This window comes from Hyperoodon ampullatus (genome assembly GCF_949752795.1).
Source record: "Hyperoodon ampullatus genome assembly, chromosome: 15".
Classification (NCBI taxonomy): domain Eukaryota; kingdom Metazoa; phylum Chordata; class Mammalia; order Artiodactyla; family Ziphiidae; genus Hyperoodon; species Hyperoodon ampullatus.
In genome coordinates, this window is record NC_136928.1 from 37410385 (window position 1) to 37430947 (window position 20563).

Below are 20563 nucleotides of genomic sequence, written 5' to 3' on the forward strand. Positions count from 1 at the left end.
ACAAGGCCTCCATAGCTGCTCTGGCTACAGATCTTAAAGATACCATGCACACTACTTTTGGACTTTTCAGTCATATCTCTACATAGACGTAGTGGATATAGAAATCAGTGAGGAAGGGATCAATGCACTTGAGGAAAATTCTCCACAAGCTAGCTAGTTGTTAGCACAACATAAACTTCAGCTGAGTGTCCTTTCCTCCACCTGTTCTTCATTCTCCGCTCCCCGTCTAAATTCCCGTATAATTTGCTCTTCGCGGGGAAGCATATTACGCTATTTCAGGTGAAAACTCTTAGGGCACTTCGAAGGGGGCCGTCTTGCGTAAAAAGGAGGAGAGGCGGTGCGAACACTTTTCACTCCGCCATTTCTAGTCACGTCAAGGTGTCTTACTGCTTGAGGACGGATGAGCCATACACACTAGAGGCCGGAGGAAAATACGCCTGCAGGTTAAGCCGGCCCCAGGCTGTTCCATTCTCAAAAAACCCCGCGGGGAGAGCGCCGCGAGCCCCCACCTGGGCTGCGGCGTCGCACCAGCCAGCTCCCCTGAACTCTAGCCTCCCGCACCCCAAAGGCCTGAGCGCGGGGTAGGGGGACGGGACAAATTAGTACCAAGTCCCCCTCGGGGACCCGGGGTTAAAATGGCGAAGCGCAGGGGCGGGGGAAAGGGCGGCGCTCGCGACCCGGCGCTCGCTGGTCCTCCGGGCTCGCGGAATAGCCGCGGTGGGCGACGCCGCGCAACCGCGACCAGCTCTCTGCTCCGCCATCTTCTTCGAGTCACCCGGCCTCCCCCCGCGGCCGCGCTGGCTTCACGCTTCCCTTCCGGCCGCTGACAGAGATCCGGGCTGGGCGGGGTGGGCGAGCGCGCGGAGGGGGTGGACCGAGGGCGGGGAGGCTCGACGGAAGAGGAAAGGGAGGGCGGCGAGCTGGCCGCGGCGGGGTGTGGGGCGTGCGGCGTGTGTGCGGCGGGGGAGGTGGGAGGGCGGGAAGCGAAAAGAGGGAGGAGGCGGAGGAATGAGAGCGCGAGGCGCTTCTCGTCGGCTCCTTCGCCCGGACGGAAAGAGCCGAGCGCAGCCCGAACGCTCTATTAAAATGGCGGCGGCGTCGGCGGTGGCCGCGGCGTCTGGTCGGTGAAGTGACTCTGCTGCTTCTCTCCCCACCCGCCCCCTCCCTCCCTCTCCCCTCCCCCCGTCCTTCCCCCCCTTCCCCGCCGCCGGCGCCTCAGCGCCCCTCCGGCCTGCGCACCTCCCCTCGCCCCCCTCCTCTCCCCCGCCCGCTCCGGGGACCGCCGGCCCCCTCCCCCATTCTCCTGCTCCCCGCCCCGTCCCCGCCGCCGCCCGCCCTCGTCGCCTCCCCGCCCCGCCGGCCGGCCGGCCCCCTCCTCCGCCTCTCTCCCCTCCCCCCCGCCGGTTGGGATCAGTCAGTGCGATCCGAAGCGGGGGAGGGGGGGGGCGGCGGCCGAACGATGTGCGAGAACTGCGCAGACCTGGTGGAGGTGTTAAATGAAAGTAAGTAGCCGCGGCGGCGGCCTGTCGGGGTGCACAGTTTGGGGTCCCCGCGCCGCTCTCCGGCCTCCCCGAGCTGCCGTGGCCTGCGGGAGGCGACGGCCGAGCCGGGCGGCTTGCGGGCCTAGCGCCCCGGGAAGGTGCGCGGTGGCGCGGCCGCCGCGGCGCCTCGGGCCCAGTCCGGCCCGGTTACCTGGGCGCCCGAGAGGGGGCCGGCAGGCCGGGCCTGAGCGGTCTCCGCTCTCGGAAAGTTTCCTCATTACAGGTGTCAATTAACGTAGGCACTAATGAGCCTTCGCCTCCTTCGCCCTGCCGGGAAGGTGAGGGGAGGTGGGGTCCGAGGACGAGGCTCTCCTCTGTAGTCCGAACCCTTCGACCCTCCGGCCGCCCTCTTTGATTTTCAGCGCGCTGCCTAGGCCTCTTACCTGCTAATTTTCATTAAACTCCCTGCTAGGTGGTTGGTGGTTTTCCCGTCTCTTGGGGGTGTGTGGGTTGTATTAAACCTTTCTGACCTTAAATAGCTGAAAATGAGCTGATAGTGATGACTGGAGCCTTTATACCTATTAAAAAATTAGTTAATGATGTTTCTTGTTAGTGTACCATTCGTCGTTTTAATGGTAAATTCTGTTCTCTTAAGGAGAGCACTGTACTACAGGTACCATCCCGGGATAGTCGTGGCCTGTCTCCTGGAATGAAAGGCCTTACTCCGTATGCTTTTATTACAGAGCGTGCACTGCTCTTTTCTAGTTAGATTCCTTTCATTTATTTTACTCCAGACCCTTGTAAGACGGTATTTTAGCTTAAAGAAACAAGACCTATTGCAAACTATTTCTGGGCCCAAAGGCCTAGTTGGACGAGGTGAATTACATAAAAGATTAATTTACAAAAAGTTGATTGTTGAGAAAATGCTCACTTACGAACACCTTTTGTGGGTTTTGGATTTGTGTTTTGTGTGTGGTATTTCGAAAGACTTCCAAATTGTCTATTTTCTAATACGATTCTTAAAAACAATTGATTATAAAGTGTGTAGTCTTGTTTGTGTTTGAATTTTACTTTAATGACCAAAGGCAATAATAAAAGTGGAAGGGTTCTAGTTTACTTTCAACTCTGTATTTACTTCCTGACAGGTGGAAGCAGGCTTTTGCACAAATTCAAACTATACAGTATTTGTGTCATTCCAAAGTTTCCTAGAATTTTAAGGTTATTTGTATTTATTTTGAGGTACTTTTATTTTTGGTGTAGGTGGTTTATGAAATGATAAACTTAATTCCTTAGCACTTATTTCAGTGAACTCTATTTTAAATGTCTCAAATGTCAGTTGTGTGATTATGGCTTGGCTTTTCTGAAACTGGAAAATGAATAGCTTTGCTATCTTATATATTAGGAGAAAACTGCTTTTAATAGTTTTGTTGGTGTTTAAAAATTATTTTAAACCTAACTATGACAATTAATTTTAAACATAGTATCTAAAGAAACTAAAGTTTGATAATCCTTATTACCTTTTGAAAAGAGACATAATGAAGGGTTCTATTGAAGGTTATTTGGGAAACCCCTATAACTTCGTCTAGAAGCACTCAAAAATGCAATCGATTTATGGAGTTAGAAATTTAGCTTTTGTTACCTTTAATTAAATATGGTTAATTGAACCAGGTTCACAAAATCTGGCCATGCACAACCTTTAAGCAACCTGTTTTAATGAACAGATAAGAAGGATTTTCTGTTTGTGTATAAGCCAGTGGTCTCGAAAAATACTTTGTTTCTTAATATTTCCTATAAAGCTCAGTTTAAAAATTTGCCCTTTAAACTCTAATCTGACAATGAAGCTTCCTTAAAAAGAAATTACTTCAGTAATTTTATTTGTAGGTTATACCAAGCTATGACTAGTTGCTTCTCCACTGCCCCCGCCCCCAGTTCTTTTACAGTTGTTTTCATTTTCCCTTTGTGTAGTTCCTGTATCTCAAACATAAGATGCTCAAGTTCCCTGAGAGCAGAGGGTATTACTATATCTCATTATGGTAACACTTATCCATGACTGGGTTGGAGCATAATGGCTGGAACTTGATAAAACTTGTTGAATTAAAGTAGTTTATAAATCTTTCTTGTCATCTCACAATAATTATATATTAAGTCTGTCCTTTTTTCCCCATAGGTTGTGCAAAGATGAGCATCAATTCGTCCTTGATTAGAAATTCAGAGTTAAAGTCCCAAAATAATGTGCTCAGAATCCATCTTTCAATATTACTCCCCATAACAATTTAACCAAGAGAAGAAATAAAATTAGTATATCTTTAGGTGGTGTGTTGGATAGAATTAAAATACCAAAAACTTATTTCTTGTCAAATTTACAAACACTGATCAAACCTAAAGAAGTCTTCCTTGACACACCAGTAAGTGTATAATCTAAAAATTTCGTGTTTTAAATGAAAAGGTAGACATGATATGGATAGTATAGCTTTATATCTGATATGCTCAGAGTTTTGATAAGGTTAAGGACTTCCTATGAAACGTTTATTTTAAAATCTGGCAGAATGTAATGTAGTTAAACTAAAAATTGATGACAGAAGATAGTGAATAGCTTCCTTTGTCATCAGTTTTTGATGAGAATATTAATATTAGCAGTTATACCTCTAGTCTTGCTGAGAATCTGAAGCTCTCAGCATAGAAACATATACAGGTATTCAGACACAGTACAGTTTTGCCTGTAGGTTAAGGGCCCATTGAAGTGTGTCCATGGAACCAGGCTAAGGACTCGGTAATAAGGACCTCCTTATACCCTTTTTAGTGGTCTTGACAGGTATCTTAAAACTTGAAATTACATTTGAAAATAGCATTTGGCTTTAATGTTAGAATAACCAGTTTCAACAGTACTAACATTTGGGTTTTCATATTTTTTTCAATGCTTTGTTTTTAATAAGGAAGATGTTTTAAAATGTGGAATGTATTGAGTGAACTTTGTGCCTATCAGTTTGTGGGGTTGCATTCAGTTTAGGAAATAATTAAGTTTATATTCCTTTGCTTGTTCTGTTGACTTTGTGTATTTGCTACTTTTATAGCTACCTTTGTGAGCTAGTTTACTAAATCTAAAAGCATTTCTGGATGTTGAGAAGCTGGAGGCCTGAAATTATGCTTTGGGCCATCAGCGTTGCTAGCTCAACTAGTAAATTGAGGTCACTGTTTGCCTTGGTGGGGTAAATTTCTCGAGAGCAGAGTGAAAATGGCTTTAAATGTACATCCATCTTTTAAACCATTTGTATGTTGTGGATTTTACTGTGTGTGTTAGTGAATTAACCCTTTATGAAATGTTTTAAATGGACAATTCATTTGTCGTTCCTAACTATCCTTTGTGATAGTCAGGAGCAAGTATTAGTATCTCTCTCTTTTTTTTTTGGCCTTCCTGTGCAGCTTGTGGGATCTTAGTTCCCCCACCAGGAATAGAACCTGGGCCCACCACAGTGAAAGCGCAGGGTCCTAACCACTGGGCCACCAGGAAATTCCCTAGTATCTCAATTTTAAATGTGAAAACACTGAACCTCAGAAAGGTTAAGTGGTTTGCTAAAAATCACCTATCACTTGCTTAGTTAGTAGTCACATCTAAGCTAGAACTCAAGATACTTCATCAGAATTTGCATTTTTATTTTTAAAGTATACTTTATTGAGCCATTTGTGTTGGGCACTTTTTCCATTCTTTGAGGTAGGTACTTTATCACCCTTTTTAGATAAGAGAACCAAGGCTTAGAGTTTACATAAGTTGCTTAGAGTCACATGACTTTATTTGGTGGAGTCAGGATTTGCACGGGACTTAATCTCACGTCTTCTAGAAGCCCATGCTCTTTAACCATTATGCTGTGCTGTATAAACTTTATGATGATCTATTCAAATGGAAGACATTATGAGTACACTGAATGGCAAAGTAAAAAATTACTAAATTTTTATGTGTTTTCACAAATTTGGGCATAATTCTGTGGTAATTCAAGAAAGAATTTAAAAGTGGTGGTAGAGACATTGCTTTGGGAAAGATCCCTGGTGTTCACCTTACTTGCTGCAAGTAGTAAATTCTTCCTTCTTCTAAAAGAAAAAAAAAAATAATAAAAGTGGTGGTAAATGTAGCTGAATGGGAATGTCTTAATATATCTTAATGTTGTTAGCAATGAGCTCTTTAGTAAACTACACGTTTCTGGGGTTTTTAAAAATATAAGTATATAGATATAATAATCATTAGTAACATAACATTTTTTGATAGACATTTAATTCTGAAATTTGAACTGATTCTTAAAATTGGAAATTTGATTTTACTACAATACAAAGTACCAAATTACCAAAATTTTTAATTTGGTAAATTAATCTTGCTAAGAATATATACTCTTAAAACAGTTACTATTTTTCAAAGATCATAATACAATTTCAACTCATATATTTGTAAAGTAACTTTTAAACCATGAAGCACTACAGTGTGTAGTAGATTTTTAATAGCAGACTGTTAGCATTGTCAGTGATAGCTATTGATAGCTAGGTTTAGCACTATATTCATGAAACGTGTTAATGTTTCTTATATGTTTAATAATGGGGCTTCCCTGGTGACGCAGTGGTTAAGAGTCCGCCTGCTAATGCAGGGGACACAGGTTTGAGCCCTGGTCTGGGAATATCCCACATGCTGCGGAGCAACTAAGCCCATGTGCCACAACTACTGAGCCTGCTCTCTAGAGCCCGCGAGCCACAATTATTGAAGCCTGTGCACCTAGAGCCTGCGCTCTGCAACAAGAGAAGCCACCGCAATGAGAAGCCCGCGCACTGCAACTAAATAAAGCCTGCGCACAGCAACGAAGACCCAAGGCAGCCAAACATAAATACATAAATAAATTAATTAATTTTAAAAAAAGTACTTAAGTTACAGACCATCCCCCCGCCCCCCCCCCCTTTTTTTTAATAGACAACAGCCTCTCTTTCTGGATGCTGAATTCCTTAAAGTCAGGGGTCATATTTTGTTTCTTCTTTTCCCAGTACTAATATAGTGCCTTGTAGAGAGTAGGTGCCTAGTGAATAGTTAATGAAAAGTTTTTGTGGAAGAATATGAGTGCCTAGGCTCAGTGTTCTTGGGCCTATTGTCAGTAGTGATTTAGATATGAGAGTTTGTGGATGAATTATGCTGAAGGTGCAGATTATATTACATATATTGCTTATTCATAAATCAGTAGGTATGTACTTATAAAAAGTATCCACCCTAACCAACTGTGTTCTAATTTAAAAAAAAAATAAATTTATTTATTTATTTATGGCTGTGTTGGGTCTTCGTTGCTGCACGTGGGCTTTCTCTAGTTGCGGCGAGCAGGGGGTGGCTCTTTGTTGTGCTGTGCAGGCTTCTCATTGCGGTGGCTTCTCTTGTTGCGGAGCACGGGCTCTAGGCGCCTGGGCTTCAGTAGTTGTGACATGTGGGCTCATTAGTTGCGGCTCACAGGCTCTAGAGCGCAGGCTTAAGTAGTTGTGGCGCATTGGCTTAGTTGCTCTGTGGCATGTGGGATCTTCCCGGATCAGGGCTCGAACCCGTTTCCCCTGCATTGGCAGGTGGATTCTTAAACACTGCACCACCAGGGAAGTCCAATATGTTCTAAATTAATAGATAATGCAAAAAGGCAAAAATTTTTCTATATAGGTGGTGAGATTTGAGTCTGTGGGATGAAATTTCACTAAATTACATTTTTATTTATTTATTTATTTATTTATTTATTTATTTATTTATTTATTTATTTATTTATGGCTGTATTAGGTCTTCATTGTGTTGTGCGGGCTTCTCATTGCGGTGGCTTCTCTTGTTGTGGAGCACAGGCTCTAGGCCTGCGGGCTTCAGTAGTTGTGGCACATGGGCTCAGTAGTTGTGCCTTGTGGGCTCTAGAGCACAGGCTCAGTAGCTGTGGTGCACGGGCTTAGTTGCTCCATGGCATGTGGGATCTTCCCAGACCAGGGCTTGAACCCGTGTCACCTGCATTGGTGGGTGGGTTCTTAAGCACTGTGCCACCAGGGAAGCCCACTAAATTACTTTTATTTAAGATTTTATATACCAGGAAAATAATTGGACTTTTAACCTTTTAATGTTATTAATACCTGTTAATGTTATTTTTCTCTCAAATTCCATAGAAATTAAAAAGTCTCCAAATGTAGGTTACTCAGTTAATTGAGAACTGATGTAGGATACACATTGTCTCCTCTTGCACCTTTTTAAAAAATTTTTATTTATTTAATTTATTTATTTTTGGCTGCGTTGGGTCTTCGTTGCTGTGCATGGACTTTCTCTAGTTGCAGTGAGCAGGGGCTACTCTTCGTTGAGGTGTGCTGGCTTCTCATTGTGGTGGCTTCTGTTGCGGAGCATGCCGGCTGCAGTAGTTGTGGCATGTGGGCTTAGTAGTTATGGCTCGCGGGCTCTAGAGCACAGGTTCAGTAGTTGTGGCACACGGGCTTAGTTGCTCCATGGCATGTGAGATCTTCCTGGATCAGGGCTCAAACCCATGTCCCCTGCATTGGCAGGTGGATTCTTAACCACTGCGCCACCAGGGAAGCCCATTCTCTTGCACTTTTTTTTTTTTTTTTTTTTTTTTTTTTTTTTTACTACTGAAGAGACAGGTTTCTCTTCCTGCCCTGGCTATAACCTCTTCTAGGGACCTTTTAGTTTACATCCCCTGAAAGGCCTTTCTCCCTAACTATCGCTGACTGGATTCCAAATAGACTTCTGACCTGGTGGATTGGTGGGACTCTTGTCCATCAATCAGATTTTTTCCTGTCAGAATGTTTGAACTAAAGAGCCAGGTAAGGCTTCCCTGGTGGCACAGTGGTTAAGGATCCGCCTGTCAATGCAGGGTACACGGGTTCAAGCCCTGGTCTGGGAAGATCCCAGATGCTGTGGGGCAACTAAGCCTGTGTGCCGCAACTACTGAGCCTGTGCTCTAGAGCCCGCGTGCCACAACTACTGAAGCCCGCGCGCCTAGAGCCCTTGCTCCTCAACAAGAGAAGCCACCGCAGTGAGAACCCTGCACACCTCAAGGAAGAGTAGCCCCCGCTGGGCGCAACTAGAGAAAGCCCTCGCACAGCAACGAAGACCCAACACAGCCAAAACTAAATAAATAAAATAAATAAATTAAAAAAAAATCTCCCCACAGACAAAAGCAGATGATTATAGGAACAAGGTAAAAAGAATGTAGACAGATTATGATGATAAAAAGTAAATAGATAAAAATAAAGAGCCAGGTAACTCTGAGTAGCTGAACTAGAGTGAGTGCTTTGGCAAGCTGATGTGAAGGAGCAGAAACACGGAGCAAGTGGAGGAGACTATTTGCAGAAGAGAATTGGGGCAAATTTTTGGACATAGTTGATATTGAAGCTCTATAAAGAGACAGAAGTTAATACCCTCTTGGCTTTCTTTTCTATTTATTTGGCTGCACTAGGTCTTAGTTGTGGCAGGCTCCTTAGTTGTGGCTCCAGGGCTCCTTTAGTTGTGGCATGCATGTGGGATCTAGTTCCCTGACCAGGGATCACACCCGGACCCCCTACATTGGGAGTGCGGAGTCTTATCCACTGTGCCACCAGGGAAGTTCCCCTGGTGGCTTTCTTCGCGGGCCTCTCACTGTTGTGGCCTCTCCCGTTTTGGAGCACAGGCTCTGGACACGCAGGCTCAGCGGCCATGGCTCACGGGCCTAGCTGCTCCGCGGCATGTGGGATCCTCCCTGACCAGGGCACGAACCCATGCCCCCTGCATCGGCAGGCGGACTCTCAACCACTGCGCCACCAGGGAAGCCCAGCCCCCGGGTGGCTTTCTGATACTGAAGCTAGTGCTCCTATTTAGCTGTTTCCCCTGTACATACCATTTGAGTTAATGTGCAACCAGAAGAGTTTTGATTCAAGTATTGCCCCATGATGAGCTCTCCTGTATTAGAAATTAGGTGTAATCTTTAGCTGTGAGTGCTTCATTATAATCTGGCTTACTTTCTTGGAACATGTTGGGCAGGTGTCATCTGTGGTGTTTGGTGGTAGGAAAAAACTTAAGAACCTCTATTGTTGCTTACTCATCTCTCTACCAGTGTGTTTAGTCTTTTTGAAGAGAATAAAAGTAGCTTTGTTGTTTTTCATTCTAAAAAGGATACCTGCTTTTTTAGAAAAAAATCAAATAGTGCAGAAAATAATAAAGAAAATTAGGATAACCGAAACTGTTTACCAAAGAAATCGTTCATGTTTTGGTAAACATCTCTTAAGTCATTCTTTTCTCTCTCCTCAGATACACTGTTTGGTGTAAATAAAGTGATTACATGTTACTCTATATTATTATTATTATTTTTTAAAATAAATAAATTTATTTATTTATTTATTTTTGGCTGAGTTGGGTCTTTGCTGCTGCCCGCGGGTTTTCTCTAGTTGTGGCGAGCAGGGGCCACTCTTCGTTGCAGTGCGCGGGCTTCTCATTGTGGCGGCTTCTCTTGTTGTGGAGCACGGGCTCTAGGTGTGCAGGCTTCAGTAGTTGTGGCTCGCTCTGGAGTGCACCCTTAGTAGTTGGGGTGCATGGGCTTATTAGTTGCTTCATGTCATGTGGGATCTTCCCGGACCAGGGCTCGAACCTGTGTCACCTGCATTGGCAGGCGGATTCTTAACCACTGCACCACCAGGGAAGTCCTTATATTATTTTTATTAATAAGATGTAGCTACCTTTCCATGTTAATATGAACTTACATTATCATTTTTAATGGCTTTAGTGTAGTATTCCATTACTTGGTCATACTGTAACTTAATCAGTCCTCTAATGATGGGCATTTGGGTTGTTATATGACTTTGTAATTGTCTGATTATCACCTTGAATATAGCCTCTGAAATCACATTGCTGAGTAGTTCATGCAGCATATCTGGAAGGAAATCTGGCAATATGATAAAACTTTTTAAAAATTATCCTTCCAACATTAGAGCATGAGTGTAAAGCCTTCATAATCTTAAAGTGTTTATTTTGACTCTCATGAGGTCTGTGGGGCTGTTTTAGCAATGTATTGGGTCTAAACCACCATAAGACAAATTTGGAAAGGACTTTTTATTCTGGGCAACTTTGCTGCCAGACTCATGAACTTTATTCTGATTATTGAGAAAGGCTCAGTAACTAGTGATGAATGTAGAAGTATAAGAGCAGTAGTAAGAGCACTAACTCAGAATAAATTGAGACATGAAAATGCTTAAGACAATAGAGCTTTTTTTTTTTTTTTGAAGATGTTGGGGGTAGGAGTTTATTAATTTATTTATTTTTGCTGTGTTGGGTCTTCGTTTCTGTGCGAGGGCTTTCTCTAGCTGTGGCAAGCGGGGGCCACTCTTCATCGCAGTGCGCGGGCCTCTCACTATCGCGGCCTCTCGTTGCGGAGCACAGGCTCCAGACGCGCAGGCTCAGTAGTTGTGGCTCATGGGCCTAGTTGCTCCGCGGTATGTGGGATCCTCCCAGCCCAGGGCTCGAACCTGTGTCCCCTGCATTAGCAGGCAGATTCTCAACCACTGCGCCACCAGGGAAGCCCCAGACAATAGAGCTTTTGAAGTTGTGTTCAAAGTAAGATAAATAAGGGGATAGTGGACCCGCTGCTTGGGTGGGTATATTAGAGGGTGGTGATCAGCAGAATGTTGTTTTATTATAATAATTTTTCCGTTTTCCCTTCTAAGAGGAATCCGCAAACCTTCAGGATAAATCATACATTAATAGAGACTCTAACCTGTAGATTGGTAAGGAATAATGAGAGCTTTATTAGTAGTGTTAAGAGTTAAAAATCTTCAGGAATGGCAGATTCTTTTCAGCGAAGGGGATAGAGCTTTGTTTGTGTGTGATTATGAACCTTTAGCTTATTAAATCTCTAGAAAAGCAGAAATTGGCAGGTATTATTTTGGAAGCTATAAGAGAAACTTGCCACTATTAAATAATCAAGCACTTACTAAAGAGTGAAAGGATAGTAAAAAATTGATGTGGCAGTAGTAACTTATGTTAAACCAATCTCATTTTATTTTGATATAGAAGTAAATATGGTAAGACATGGAACTATCACTATAGATATGACATATTTTGATTACATGAAGGCACTTGATAGAATCTGAGGCTATCCTTGTGAAAGAAATGAGGGTTTTTTTGGGTCAACTTTGAGGGACACCACTGATGGCAAGCCACAGAATCTTGTCCTTAATTCTTTCTTCTTCAAGATTTATAGTAATGAGCCTCAGTTTTTAAACTATTCCTTGGAGTGGCATTGTCCCTATTTCAGGGGAGTGAGGGTGACTTTGGAATCTGTTTCAGGATGAAAAGCTCATTTTGATCTGTTTTGTAAATTGGGGTTCCATGTAAGATTTCTTTGGGGGGGAGCAAAGGGTGTAGCTGCTTTATAAATAAGCTTGAAAACCGTTAACAATGTTGGTGCTGTAAAAGCCAGCACAATATGAAACTGTTTTCAGGTATTATAGGTAGTAGTGCAGTGCTTATGCAGTTGGAGTACTGTGTTGAATTATATACAACACATTGACAATCAGCTTCTGAAGCTATTTGAATACTGTGCAGTTCCACATATCTTCATGGCACTTCATAAAAATCATGAGAAATAGAATGATTTGGCCAAGGTTACACAGCTAGTTAATTAGCAGAGCTTGGACTAGAATTTAGTTCTTATTCCTACTCAGTGTACTTTTCTCTAACCATGCTGTTTTTTTTTTTTTTTTTTTTTTTTTTTTTGCGGTAGGCGGGCCTCTCACTGTTGTGGCCTCTCCCCCTGCGGACCACAGGCTCCGGACCACAGGCTCAGTGGCCATGGCTCATGGGCCCAGCCGCTCTGCGGCATGTGGGATCTTCCCAGACCGGGGCACGAACCCGTGTCCCCTGCATCGGCAGGCGGACTCTCAACCACTGCGCCACCAGGGAAGCCCTTGTTTTTGTTTTTTTAAAGAGGAACTTGACTTTGGGAGTTGGGAAACTCATGAAAAACAAAGGGACTATAGAGAGATTAATTCTGGCTAAAGTGGATTAGGCAAGGTTTCAAGGAAAGTGGAAGATGAACTGGGCCTTTAACTGGTTGGAATAGTTACTGGGAATGAGGGGAGTGGACTAGCTTACCACGATTTGTGCGACTCTGAATGACATAGGTAGGCACTGCTAACCTCATCCCCTTGCTTGCTTTGTTTTCTTTCAGTGATGTTCTTTACTGCCATTGAGCCTTTATTTTTCCCTGGAACTTAATCACCTTTCTATGCTTTTAGTTTTTCAGAGAGGCCTTTATTGAACATCCAGTCTAAAGTAGTTCAAGTTCTTATCCTTCATAGCACTTACAACAGTTTAAACTATTTTTATTATTTATTTATTTATTTATTTTATTTATTTGGTTGTGCTGGCTCCTTAGTTGTGGCATGCGAACTCAGTTGTGGCATGCATGTGGGATCTAGTTCCCTGACCAGGGTTCGAACCCGGGCCCCCTACATTGGGAGTGTGGAGTCTTAACCACTGCGCCACCAGGGAAGTCGCCACTTACCAGAGTTTAGAATTACGTATTTATTTTTATTTACTTGTTTAATGTCTTTTTAGTTTTTATTTTTATTTTTTTTGGCTGCACCGCGTGTCTTGCGGGATCTTAGCTCCCTGATCAGGGATTGAATCCTCGCCCTCAGCAGTGAACATGCAGAGTCCTAACCGCTGGACCACCAGGGAATTCCCTTTAATGTCTTTTTATTATACAGGGTTACAAGCTCTGTGATTGTGACTAGCTTACATTAACTGAGTTTCGCAGTGCCTACACATACTAGGATCAATATGTATCTGCTAAAATATCTGAAAAATCTTAAGATCACTGGAGGTGGTTAATGGAAGATGAGGGTAGGCTGGATGTGGTAGTTTTTCCTGTTTTCTCAAATTTTGGGGACATTTCAAGTACTGTCAATCCTTTTGTGATGTCTTGCTCAGCACCCCCCTTCATAAAAAGATGCTTCATTGATTAAAAAAAACACAAACCCTCATTTTGTTAAGTTGTGTTTTTTTTTGTTTTTTTCTCTGAATGTCCCTTGAGATTAACCCTTATGGATTAAAAATCTAAGATTGGGAATTAGTTTTTGAACCCAAGTTAGGACTCTGTTGCAAGAACCAGAAAGAACACCCCATTTGGCAGAAAGAAAAAGAAGTTTTTTATTTCATTTTTAATTAAAAAAACTTTTATTTGTTCATTTTTGGCTGCGTTGGGTCTTAGTTGCTGTGCGTGGGCTTTCTCTAGTTGTGGAGAGCGGGGGCTACTCTTCATTGCGGTGCATGGGCTTCTCATTGCGGTGGCTTCTCTTGTTGTGGAGCACAGGCTCTACGTGTGCGGGCTTCAGTACTTGTGACGCACGGCCTCAGTAGTTGTGGCTCGCAGGCTCTAGAGCGCAGGCTCAGTAGTTGTGACGCACGGGCTTAGTTGCTCCGCGGCATGTGGGATCTTCCCGGACCAGGGCTCGAACCCGTGTCCCCTGCATTGGCAGGCGGATTAACCACCACGCCACCAGGGAAGTCCCGAAAAAGGAGTTTTTTAAAAGCCATAACTGAGCAGTGCAGGTGTGTGCTATGTTCTGGTGTGGTCTACTCTTTTTTTGTTTGTTTGATTTTGTCTTTTAATTGAAGTATAGTTGATTTACAGTGTTGTGTTAATTTCTCCTGTATAGTGAAGTGATTCAGTTATACATGTATATACATTCCTTTTTATATTCTTTTCCCATTATGGTTTGTCACAGGATATTGAATATAGTCCCTTGTGCTATACAGTAGGACCTTGCTGTTTATCCATTCTATATATAATAGTTTGCATCTACTAACCCCGAACTCCCGGTCCATCCCTCCCCCCCCACCTTGGTAACCACAAGTATGTTCTCTATGACTGTGAGTCTGTTTCTGTTCTGTAGGTAGGCTTATTTGTGTCATATTTTAGATTCCAGATATAAGCGATATCATATGGTATTTGTGTTTTTCTTTCTGACTTGCTTGGCTAAGTATGATGAGCACTGGGCCCATCCATGTTGCTGCAAATGGCATTATTTCATTCTTTTTTATGGCTGAGGTGTATTCTATTGTATATGCATACCACATCTTCTTTATCTATTCGTCTGTTGATGGACATTTACATTGTCCCATATCTTGGCTATTGTGAATAGTGCTGCTGTGAACATAAGGGTGCGTGTATCTTTTTGAATTAGTTTTGTCCGGATATATGCCCAGGAGTGGGATTGCTGGATCATATGGTAGTTCTAGTTTTAGTTTTTTTAAAAAATAAATTTATTTACTTTATTTATTTTTGGCTGCATTGGGTCTTCGTTGCTGCGCACGGGCTTTCTCTAGTTGTGGCGAGCAGGGACTGCTCTTCGTTGTGGTGTGTGGGCTTCTCTTGGCGGTGGCTTCTCTTGTTGTGGAGCACGGGCTCTAGGCATGTGGGCTTCAGTAGTTGTGGCACGTGGGCTCAGTAGTTGTGGCTTGTGGGCTCTAGAGCACAGGCTCAGTAGTTGTGGTGCACGGGCTTAGTTGCTTCGCGGCATGTGGGATCTTCTGGACGAAGGCTCGAACTCGTGGCCCCTGCATTGGCGGGCGGATTCTTAACCACTGTGCCACCAGGGAAGCCCCTATTTTTAGTTTTTTGAGGAACTTCCATACTGTTTTCCATAGTGGCTGAACCAATTTACATTCCCACCCACAGTGTAGGAGGGTTCCTTTTCTCCTAGTGTGGTATACTCTTAATCTGCAGATTCATAACATTATCAAGACTTCATTTCTCTGTGGCTTGCTCTGCTGTGCTTCCTTGGTTTTGACCTTAGTTTGGCCCTTCTCAGAGTAGCAGAAATGGCTACTGCACACCATCTTTATACCACACTGTTTGCAAATCACATGTTTATGCTACGCAGAGCAAAAAAGAGAGAATCTCTTCTGAAACCTACTGTACAAGAACAAGGAAGCTGCTTTTTCCAAAACCTGGCTAGCAGATGGTGCTTCATAGATGATTGGCCCATGTTTTTATCATGGGCCTTATTCCTGAAGTAGAGTTCAAAGAGGATGGATTTTGGTTGGCTTAAACTGATGACCTGTTCCTGAAGCTGATCCCACCAAACCTCATAGCTAAAAAAATGGTAAGTGTTACCCCAAAAGAAATTTAGCATGTTGTGATTATGAAGAAGGTGAAGTTGTTTTTGGACAGCAAGCACACAGATATCTAGCACACTGTGCTATACTGAAAACCTTTTTTTTTTTTTTTTTTGGCAGTTTTGTAACTTTTTTTTGACAGTCAACGGTTAGTTCTCATCCACATCAACTGTAAGTTTTTGAAAGTGGTGACAGGTATCTAGATAACCAACGTATAGAGTTTGTCTATTTATTTATTTATTTTATAAGTGTATTTAAAAATATTTATTTATTTAGGCTGCACTGGGTCTTAGTTGCGGCATGCGGGAGCTTAATTGTGGCATGCAGACTTCTTGGTTGTGGCATGCATGCGTGATCTAGTTCCCTGACCAAGGATCGAACCTGGGCCCCCTGCATTGGGAGCATGGAGTCTTACTAGGGAAGTCCACAGAGTTTGTTTATTGAATCTTCATCCTCATTGTGTTTTCTGGATAACCACACATGGATACAGTATGGGACATTCCTAATTCTTTGGCTCATACTGTTTTGTTGAGCATGGTGTTAGTGTGCACATCTGGAGATCCTGTTTTCTTAATGGCAGATTTCTGGATCTCTTTCAGTGCTTGAGGGGCACGCTTCTTGAAGCTGACTCTGGATGCACTTGTGAATGTTGGTGGTATATTCTCTGGTTGCTAACCAGAATGGTTGAGTGGCCTTCTTCTCTTCACCCTTCTTTGCAGGAGTCATTCTGCTGGGTCCAGTTTGGAAAATTGAAAACCATTTCTTTTTGTTTGTTTGTTTGCTTGCTTGTTTAAATTTCATTTATTTATTTATTTATTTTTGACTCTGTTGGGTCTTTGTTGCTGCTCGTGGGCTTTCTCTAGTTGTGGCGAGCAGGGGCCACTCTTTGTTGCGGTGCACAGGCTTCTCATTGCGGTGGCTTCCTTGTTGCGGAGCGTGGGCTTTTAGGTGCGCGGGCTTCCGTAGTTGTGGCATGAGGGCTCAGTAGTTGTGGCTTGCGGGCTCTAGAGCTCAGGTTCAGTAGTTGTGGCGTACGGGCTTAGCTGCTCCACGTCATGTGAGATCTTCCTGGACCAGGGCTCGAACCCGTGTCCCCTGCATTGGCAGGCGGATTCTTAACCATTGCGCCACCACAGAAGTCCCAAAAACCATTTCTTTTTTTAACATCTTTATTAGAGTATAATTGCTTTACAATGGTGTGTTAGTGTCTGCTTTATAACAAAGTGAATCAGTTATACATATACACATGTTCCCATATCTCTTCCCTCTTGCATCTCTCTCCCTCCCACCCTCCCTATCCCACCCCTCTAGGTGGTCACAAAGCACCGAGCTGATCTCCCTGTGCTATGCGGCTGCTTCCCACTAGCTATTTTACATTTGGTAGTGTATATATGTCCATGCCACTCTCTCACTTTGTCCCATCTTACCCTTCCCCTCCCCTCCCCGTATCCTCAAGTCCATTCTCTAGTAGGTCTGCATCTTTTTCCAAAAACCATTTCTTAACATTCTATTTACTGACTTGATTATTTTTTGTGTGTCTTACCTTAACTCTTTATGTTTGAATACTCTTTTTCAATATATAACAAATATATTGAATACTTTATACATGTAAAGCACTTGCTGTATGCTGTGGTAGATACGGAGATACATTTAGATGTATATCTATCCTTAAGGTTAGAGTACAGTACAGATGAGGCAGTAGGATAATAATTGAGTGATCTTTGATCTGACAGACCTGAGTTCAAGTCTTGTTCCTTTCATTTATTAGATTTCTGGCTTTGGTTATGTTCCTTAATCTCTTAGTGCCTTCTTACTTACTTGAAAATGAGGATAATAATGACTTAAATAAATACAGGGATTTTGTGAGGATTAAATAAGATAATGCATATCAACACTTAACACAGTGCCAGCGTAAGAAGTATACAAAAAACAATGGTATGAAAAGACAAATGGTAAATTCCAGTATATATAGCTGAAGTGCAGTGGGAGGAGTTTAGTTTTCTAAGATTGGAGAAGGCTTCATGGAGTTGATAGAATTTAAGTTGATCTTTGAGTAATTTTCTTTTTAATGATTGCAATTGGAGAAATGGTTATTTCAGTAAAAAGAGTTTTGTTAAAACTTTGGTATATATTATTCCAGCTAATTTTCTGTATTTATAAAAAATTGATTTCGTATGTACTGTTTGCTTTTTTTAGGAGCATTTTCTCCTTTACTTATGTATATCTGAGAACAGAATTTAATGGCAGCCTACTTTTAGTCTTTTGAATATAACACATATTTAACTAGCGTTTTTTCTGTGAAGAAAAAGAAGATTAAAATATCCTTGCGCATAGAAATTTGGGTCATGTCCAGGGTCAATAGGTAGAAACTTCTGAGGCTTCTGTTGCTAAATTGCCCACTAGAAGGGTTATACTAATTTATACCCCAACAGTAGTATTTGAGAGTGCCTGTTTATTTGCATTAGATATTTTGAAAAATCCATATAGTAGAGGAAAAACAGATATAGTCACTATCCAAAACTACTTAGTTCCTGCAAGAGTTCAGATATGGAGGATTATTGCATTGTTTGTATTGACATATTTGGTTTCTGAGTTTTATTTATTTTAAATTTATTTATTTATGGCTGCGTTGGGTCTTCGTTGCTGCGTGCGGGCTTTCTCTAGTTACGGTGAGTGGGGGCTACTCTTCCTTGCAGTGTGCGGGCTTCTCATTGTAGTGGCTTCTCTTGTTGCGGAGTACAGGCTCTAGGCGCGTGGGCTTCAGTATTTGTGGTACGCGCGCTCAGTGGTTGTGGCTCGTGGGCTCTAGAGCGCAGGCTCAGTAGTTGTGGCACACAGGCTTAGTTTCTCCGCGGCATGTGGGATCTTCCCAGACCAAGGCTTGAACCCGTGTTCCCAGCATTAGCAGGCGGATTCTTACCCACTGTGCCACCGGGGAAGTTCTGGTTCCTGAGTTTTAATAACGAGTAGTCTGCTGTTATTTAGAAGAGCTTTTTCCACTCTGAGATCAGATATTCAGTTAAGCTTTTTTCTAGTTTTTATGAATTGTTTAATTTTTAATCCATCTGGAATTTATTTTGGTGTAAGTTATGAAGTGGATCTAATATTAGTTTTTCCAAAGTGTTACTCATTGATCTTAGCGTCCATCTAGTTTTTCACTGTTTTGATATGCCACCATTGTCTTATACAGAATTTTTGAGTATATTCCTGGGGGTCTGTTTTTAAGCTTTTTATTGTTTAATTAATTGTTTGGTTTTAATTTAGTTGCTTCATGATATATTTTAGTACCTGAAAATATTAAACCACATTGCTAGTGAAAAGTTATTTATTCCTTGAGAAAACTTCAGAATTCTTTTGTTGTTGTGTTGCCCTCCTCCCCTCACATTCTGTTGGAATTTTTATTGAAATTGCATAATGTTTATAAATAGGAGCATGAGTTGACATCTTACAGTATTGATTCTGCCATTTCAGGAAGCATAATATGCTTTCCCATTTATATAATCTTTGTGAAACTTTGTGGGGTTTTTCCTTTATGTAGATTCTGCACATTTCCTTTATAATTATTCCTAGGTATTTTTATTTCTTGTTCTTATAAATGGAATTTTCACATACCTTTATCATTAATTATTTTGCTTTATTTTTGATAAGTTTTATTGAGATACATACCTTACATGTCACCCATTAAAACTGTACAACTCGGTGGCTTTCACTGTATTCACAGAATTATGCAATCATCACCACAGTCAATTTTAGAGCACTTTCATCACCTCAGAAAGAAACCCCACACCTTTTAACTATCACTCTAAATCCCCCGTCCTCCCAGCCCTAAGCAACAGTCTGCTTTCCCTATGTATTTGCCTATTTTGAATCTTTCATATAAATGGAATAATAGTATATCTTGTGACTGACTTCTTTCACTTAGCATATTTTCAAGATTCATCCATGTTGGAGCATGCATCAGTTCTTCATTCCTTTCTGTGACTGAATAATACGACATTGTATGAACATAGTACATTTTTTTTGGCCGCACCGTGTGGCATGCAGGATCTTCTCCAACCAAGGATCGAACCCATGCCTCCTGCAGTGGAAGCGTGGAGTCTTAACCAGTGGACCAGGAGGGAAGTCGCCACATTTTGTTAATCCATTCATCAGTTGATGGACATTTGGGTTGTTTCTACCTTTTGGCTCTTATGAATAATGCTTCTGTGAACATTTGTGTAAAACGTTTTCCATGGACTTAGTTTTTACTTCTCACAGGTACCTGGGAGTGAATTACTTGGTCAAACGGTAACTCAGTTGTACATTTTGAAAAACTGCCAAACTGTTTTCCAAAATGATGCAATGTTTTATATTCCCTTCAGCAGTGTATGAGGGTTCCAGTTTCTCAACATCCTCATCAACACTTGTTGACTGTTTTATTCTAGTCATCCTAGTGAGCTTATAGTGATATCTCATGGTGTTTTTTTTTTTTTAATGAGGAATCTTTAGTTGTGGCATGCGGGATCTTTTTTCTTGTTGTTGCGGCATGCAGACTCTTAGTTGCGGCATGTGGGATCTAGTTCTCTGACCAGGGATTGAACCCAGGCCCCCTACATTGGGAGCATGGAGTCTTAGCCACTGGACCACCAGGGAAGTCCCTCTCATTGTGGTTTTGATTTGCCTTTCCCTGATGAATGATGATGATGAATATCTTTTCATATGCTTATTTGTCATTTGTATATCTCCTTTGGAGAAATGTCCATTCAGATCCTTTGCTCACTTGTTAATTGGGTTATTTATTTTTTATTATTGGGTTGTCAGAGTTCATTAATATATATTCTAGACATGCGTCCCTTATCAGCTATATAATTTTTTCTCCCATACTGTGGGTAGTCTTTTCACTTTATCACTATTGTTCTTTGAAGCACAAAGGTTTTAATGTTGAAGTTCAGTTTATTTA

The 20563-nt window shown here is 42.1% G+C and overlaps 1 protein-coding gene across 1 annotated transcript in view; it reads left to right on the forward strand.

Annotated features, from left to right (window-relative positions):
- Positions 1-1459: 1459 nt before the first annotated feature.
- Positions 1460-20563, forward strand: part of USP34 (ubiquitin specific peptidase 34) — a gene marked incomplete at its 5' end in the record, with an annotated part of 242243 nt that continues 223139 nt past the window's right edge. The window contains one exon of the mRNA XM_079720517.1: positions 1460-1502. Within this exon, the coding sequence (XP_079576643.1) occupies positions 1460-1502 (43 nt within the window). The remainder of the gene's footprint in view (positions 1503-20563) is intronic.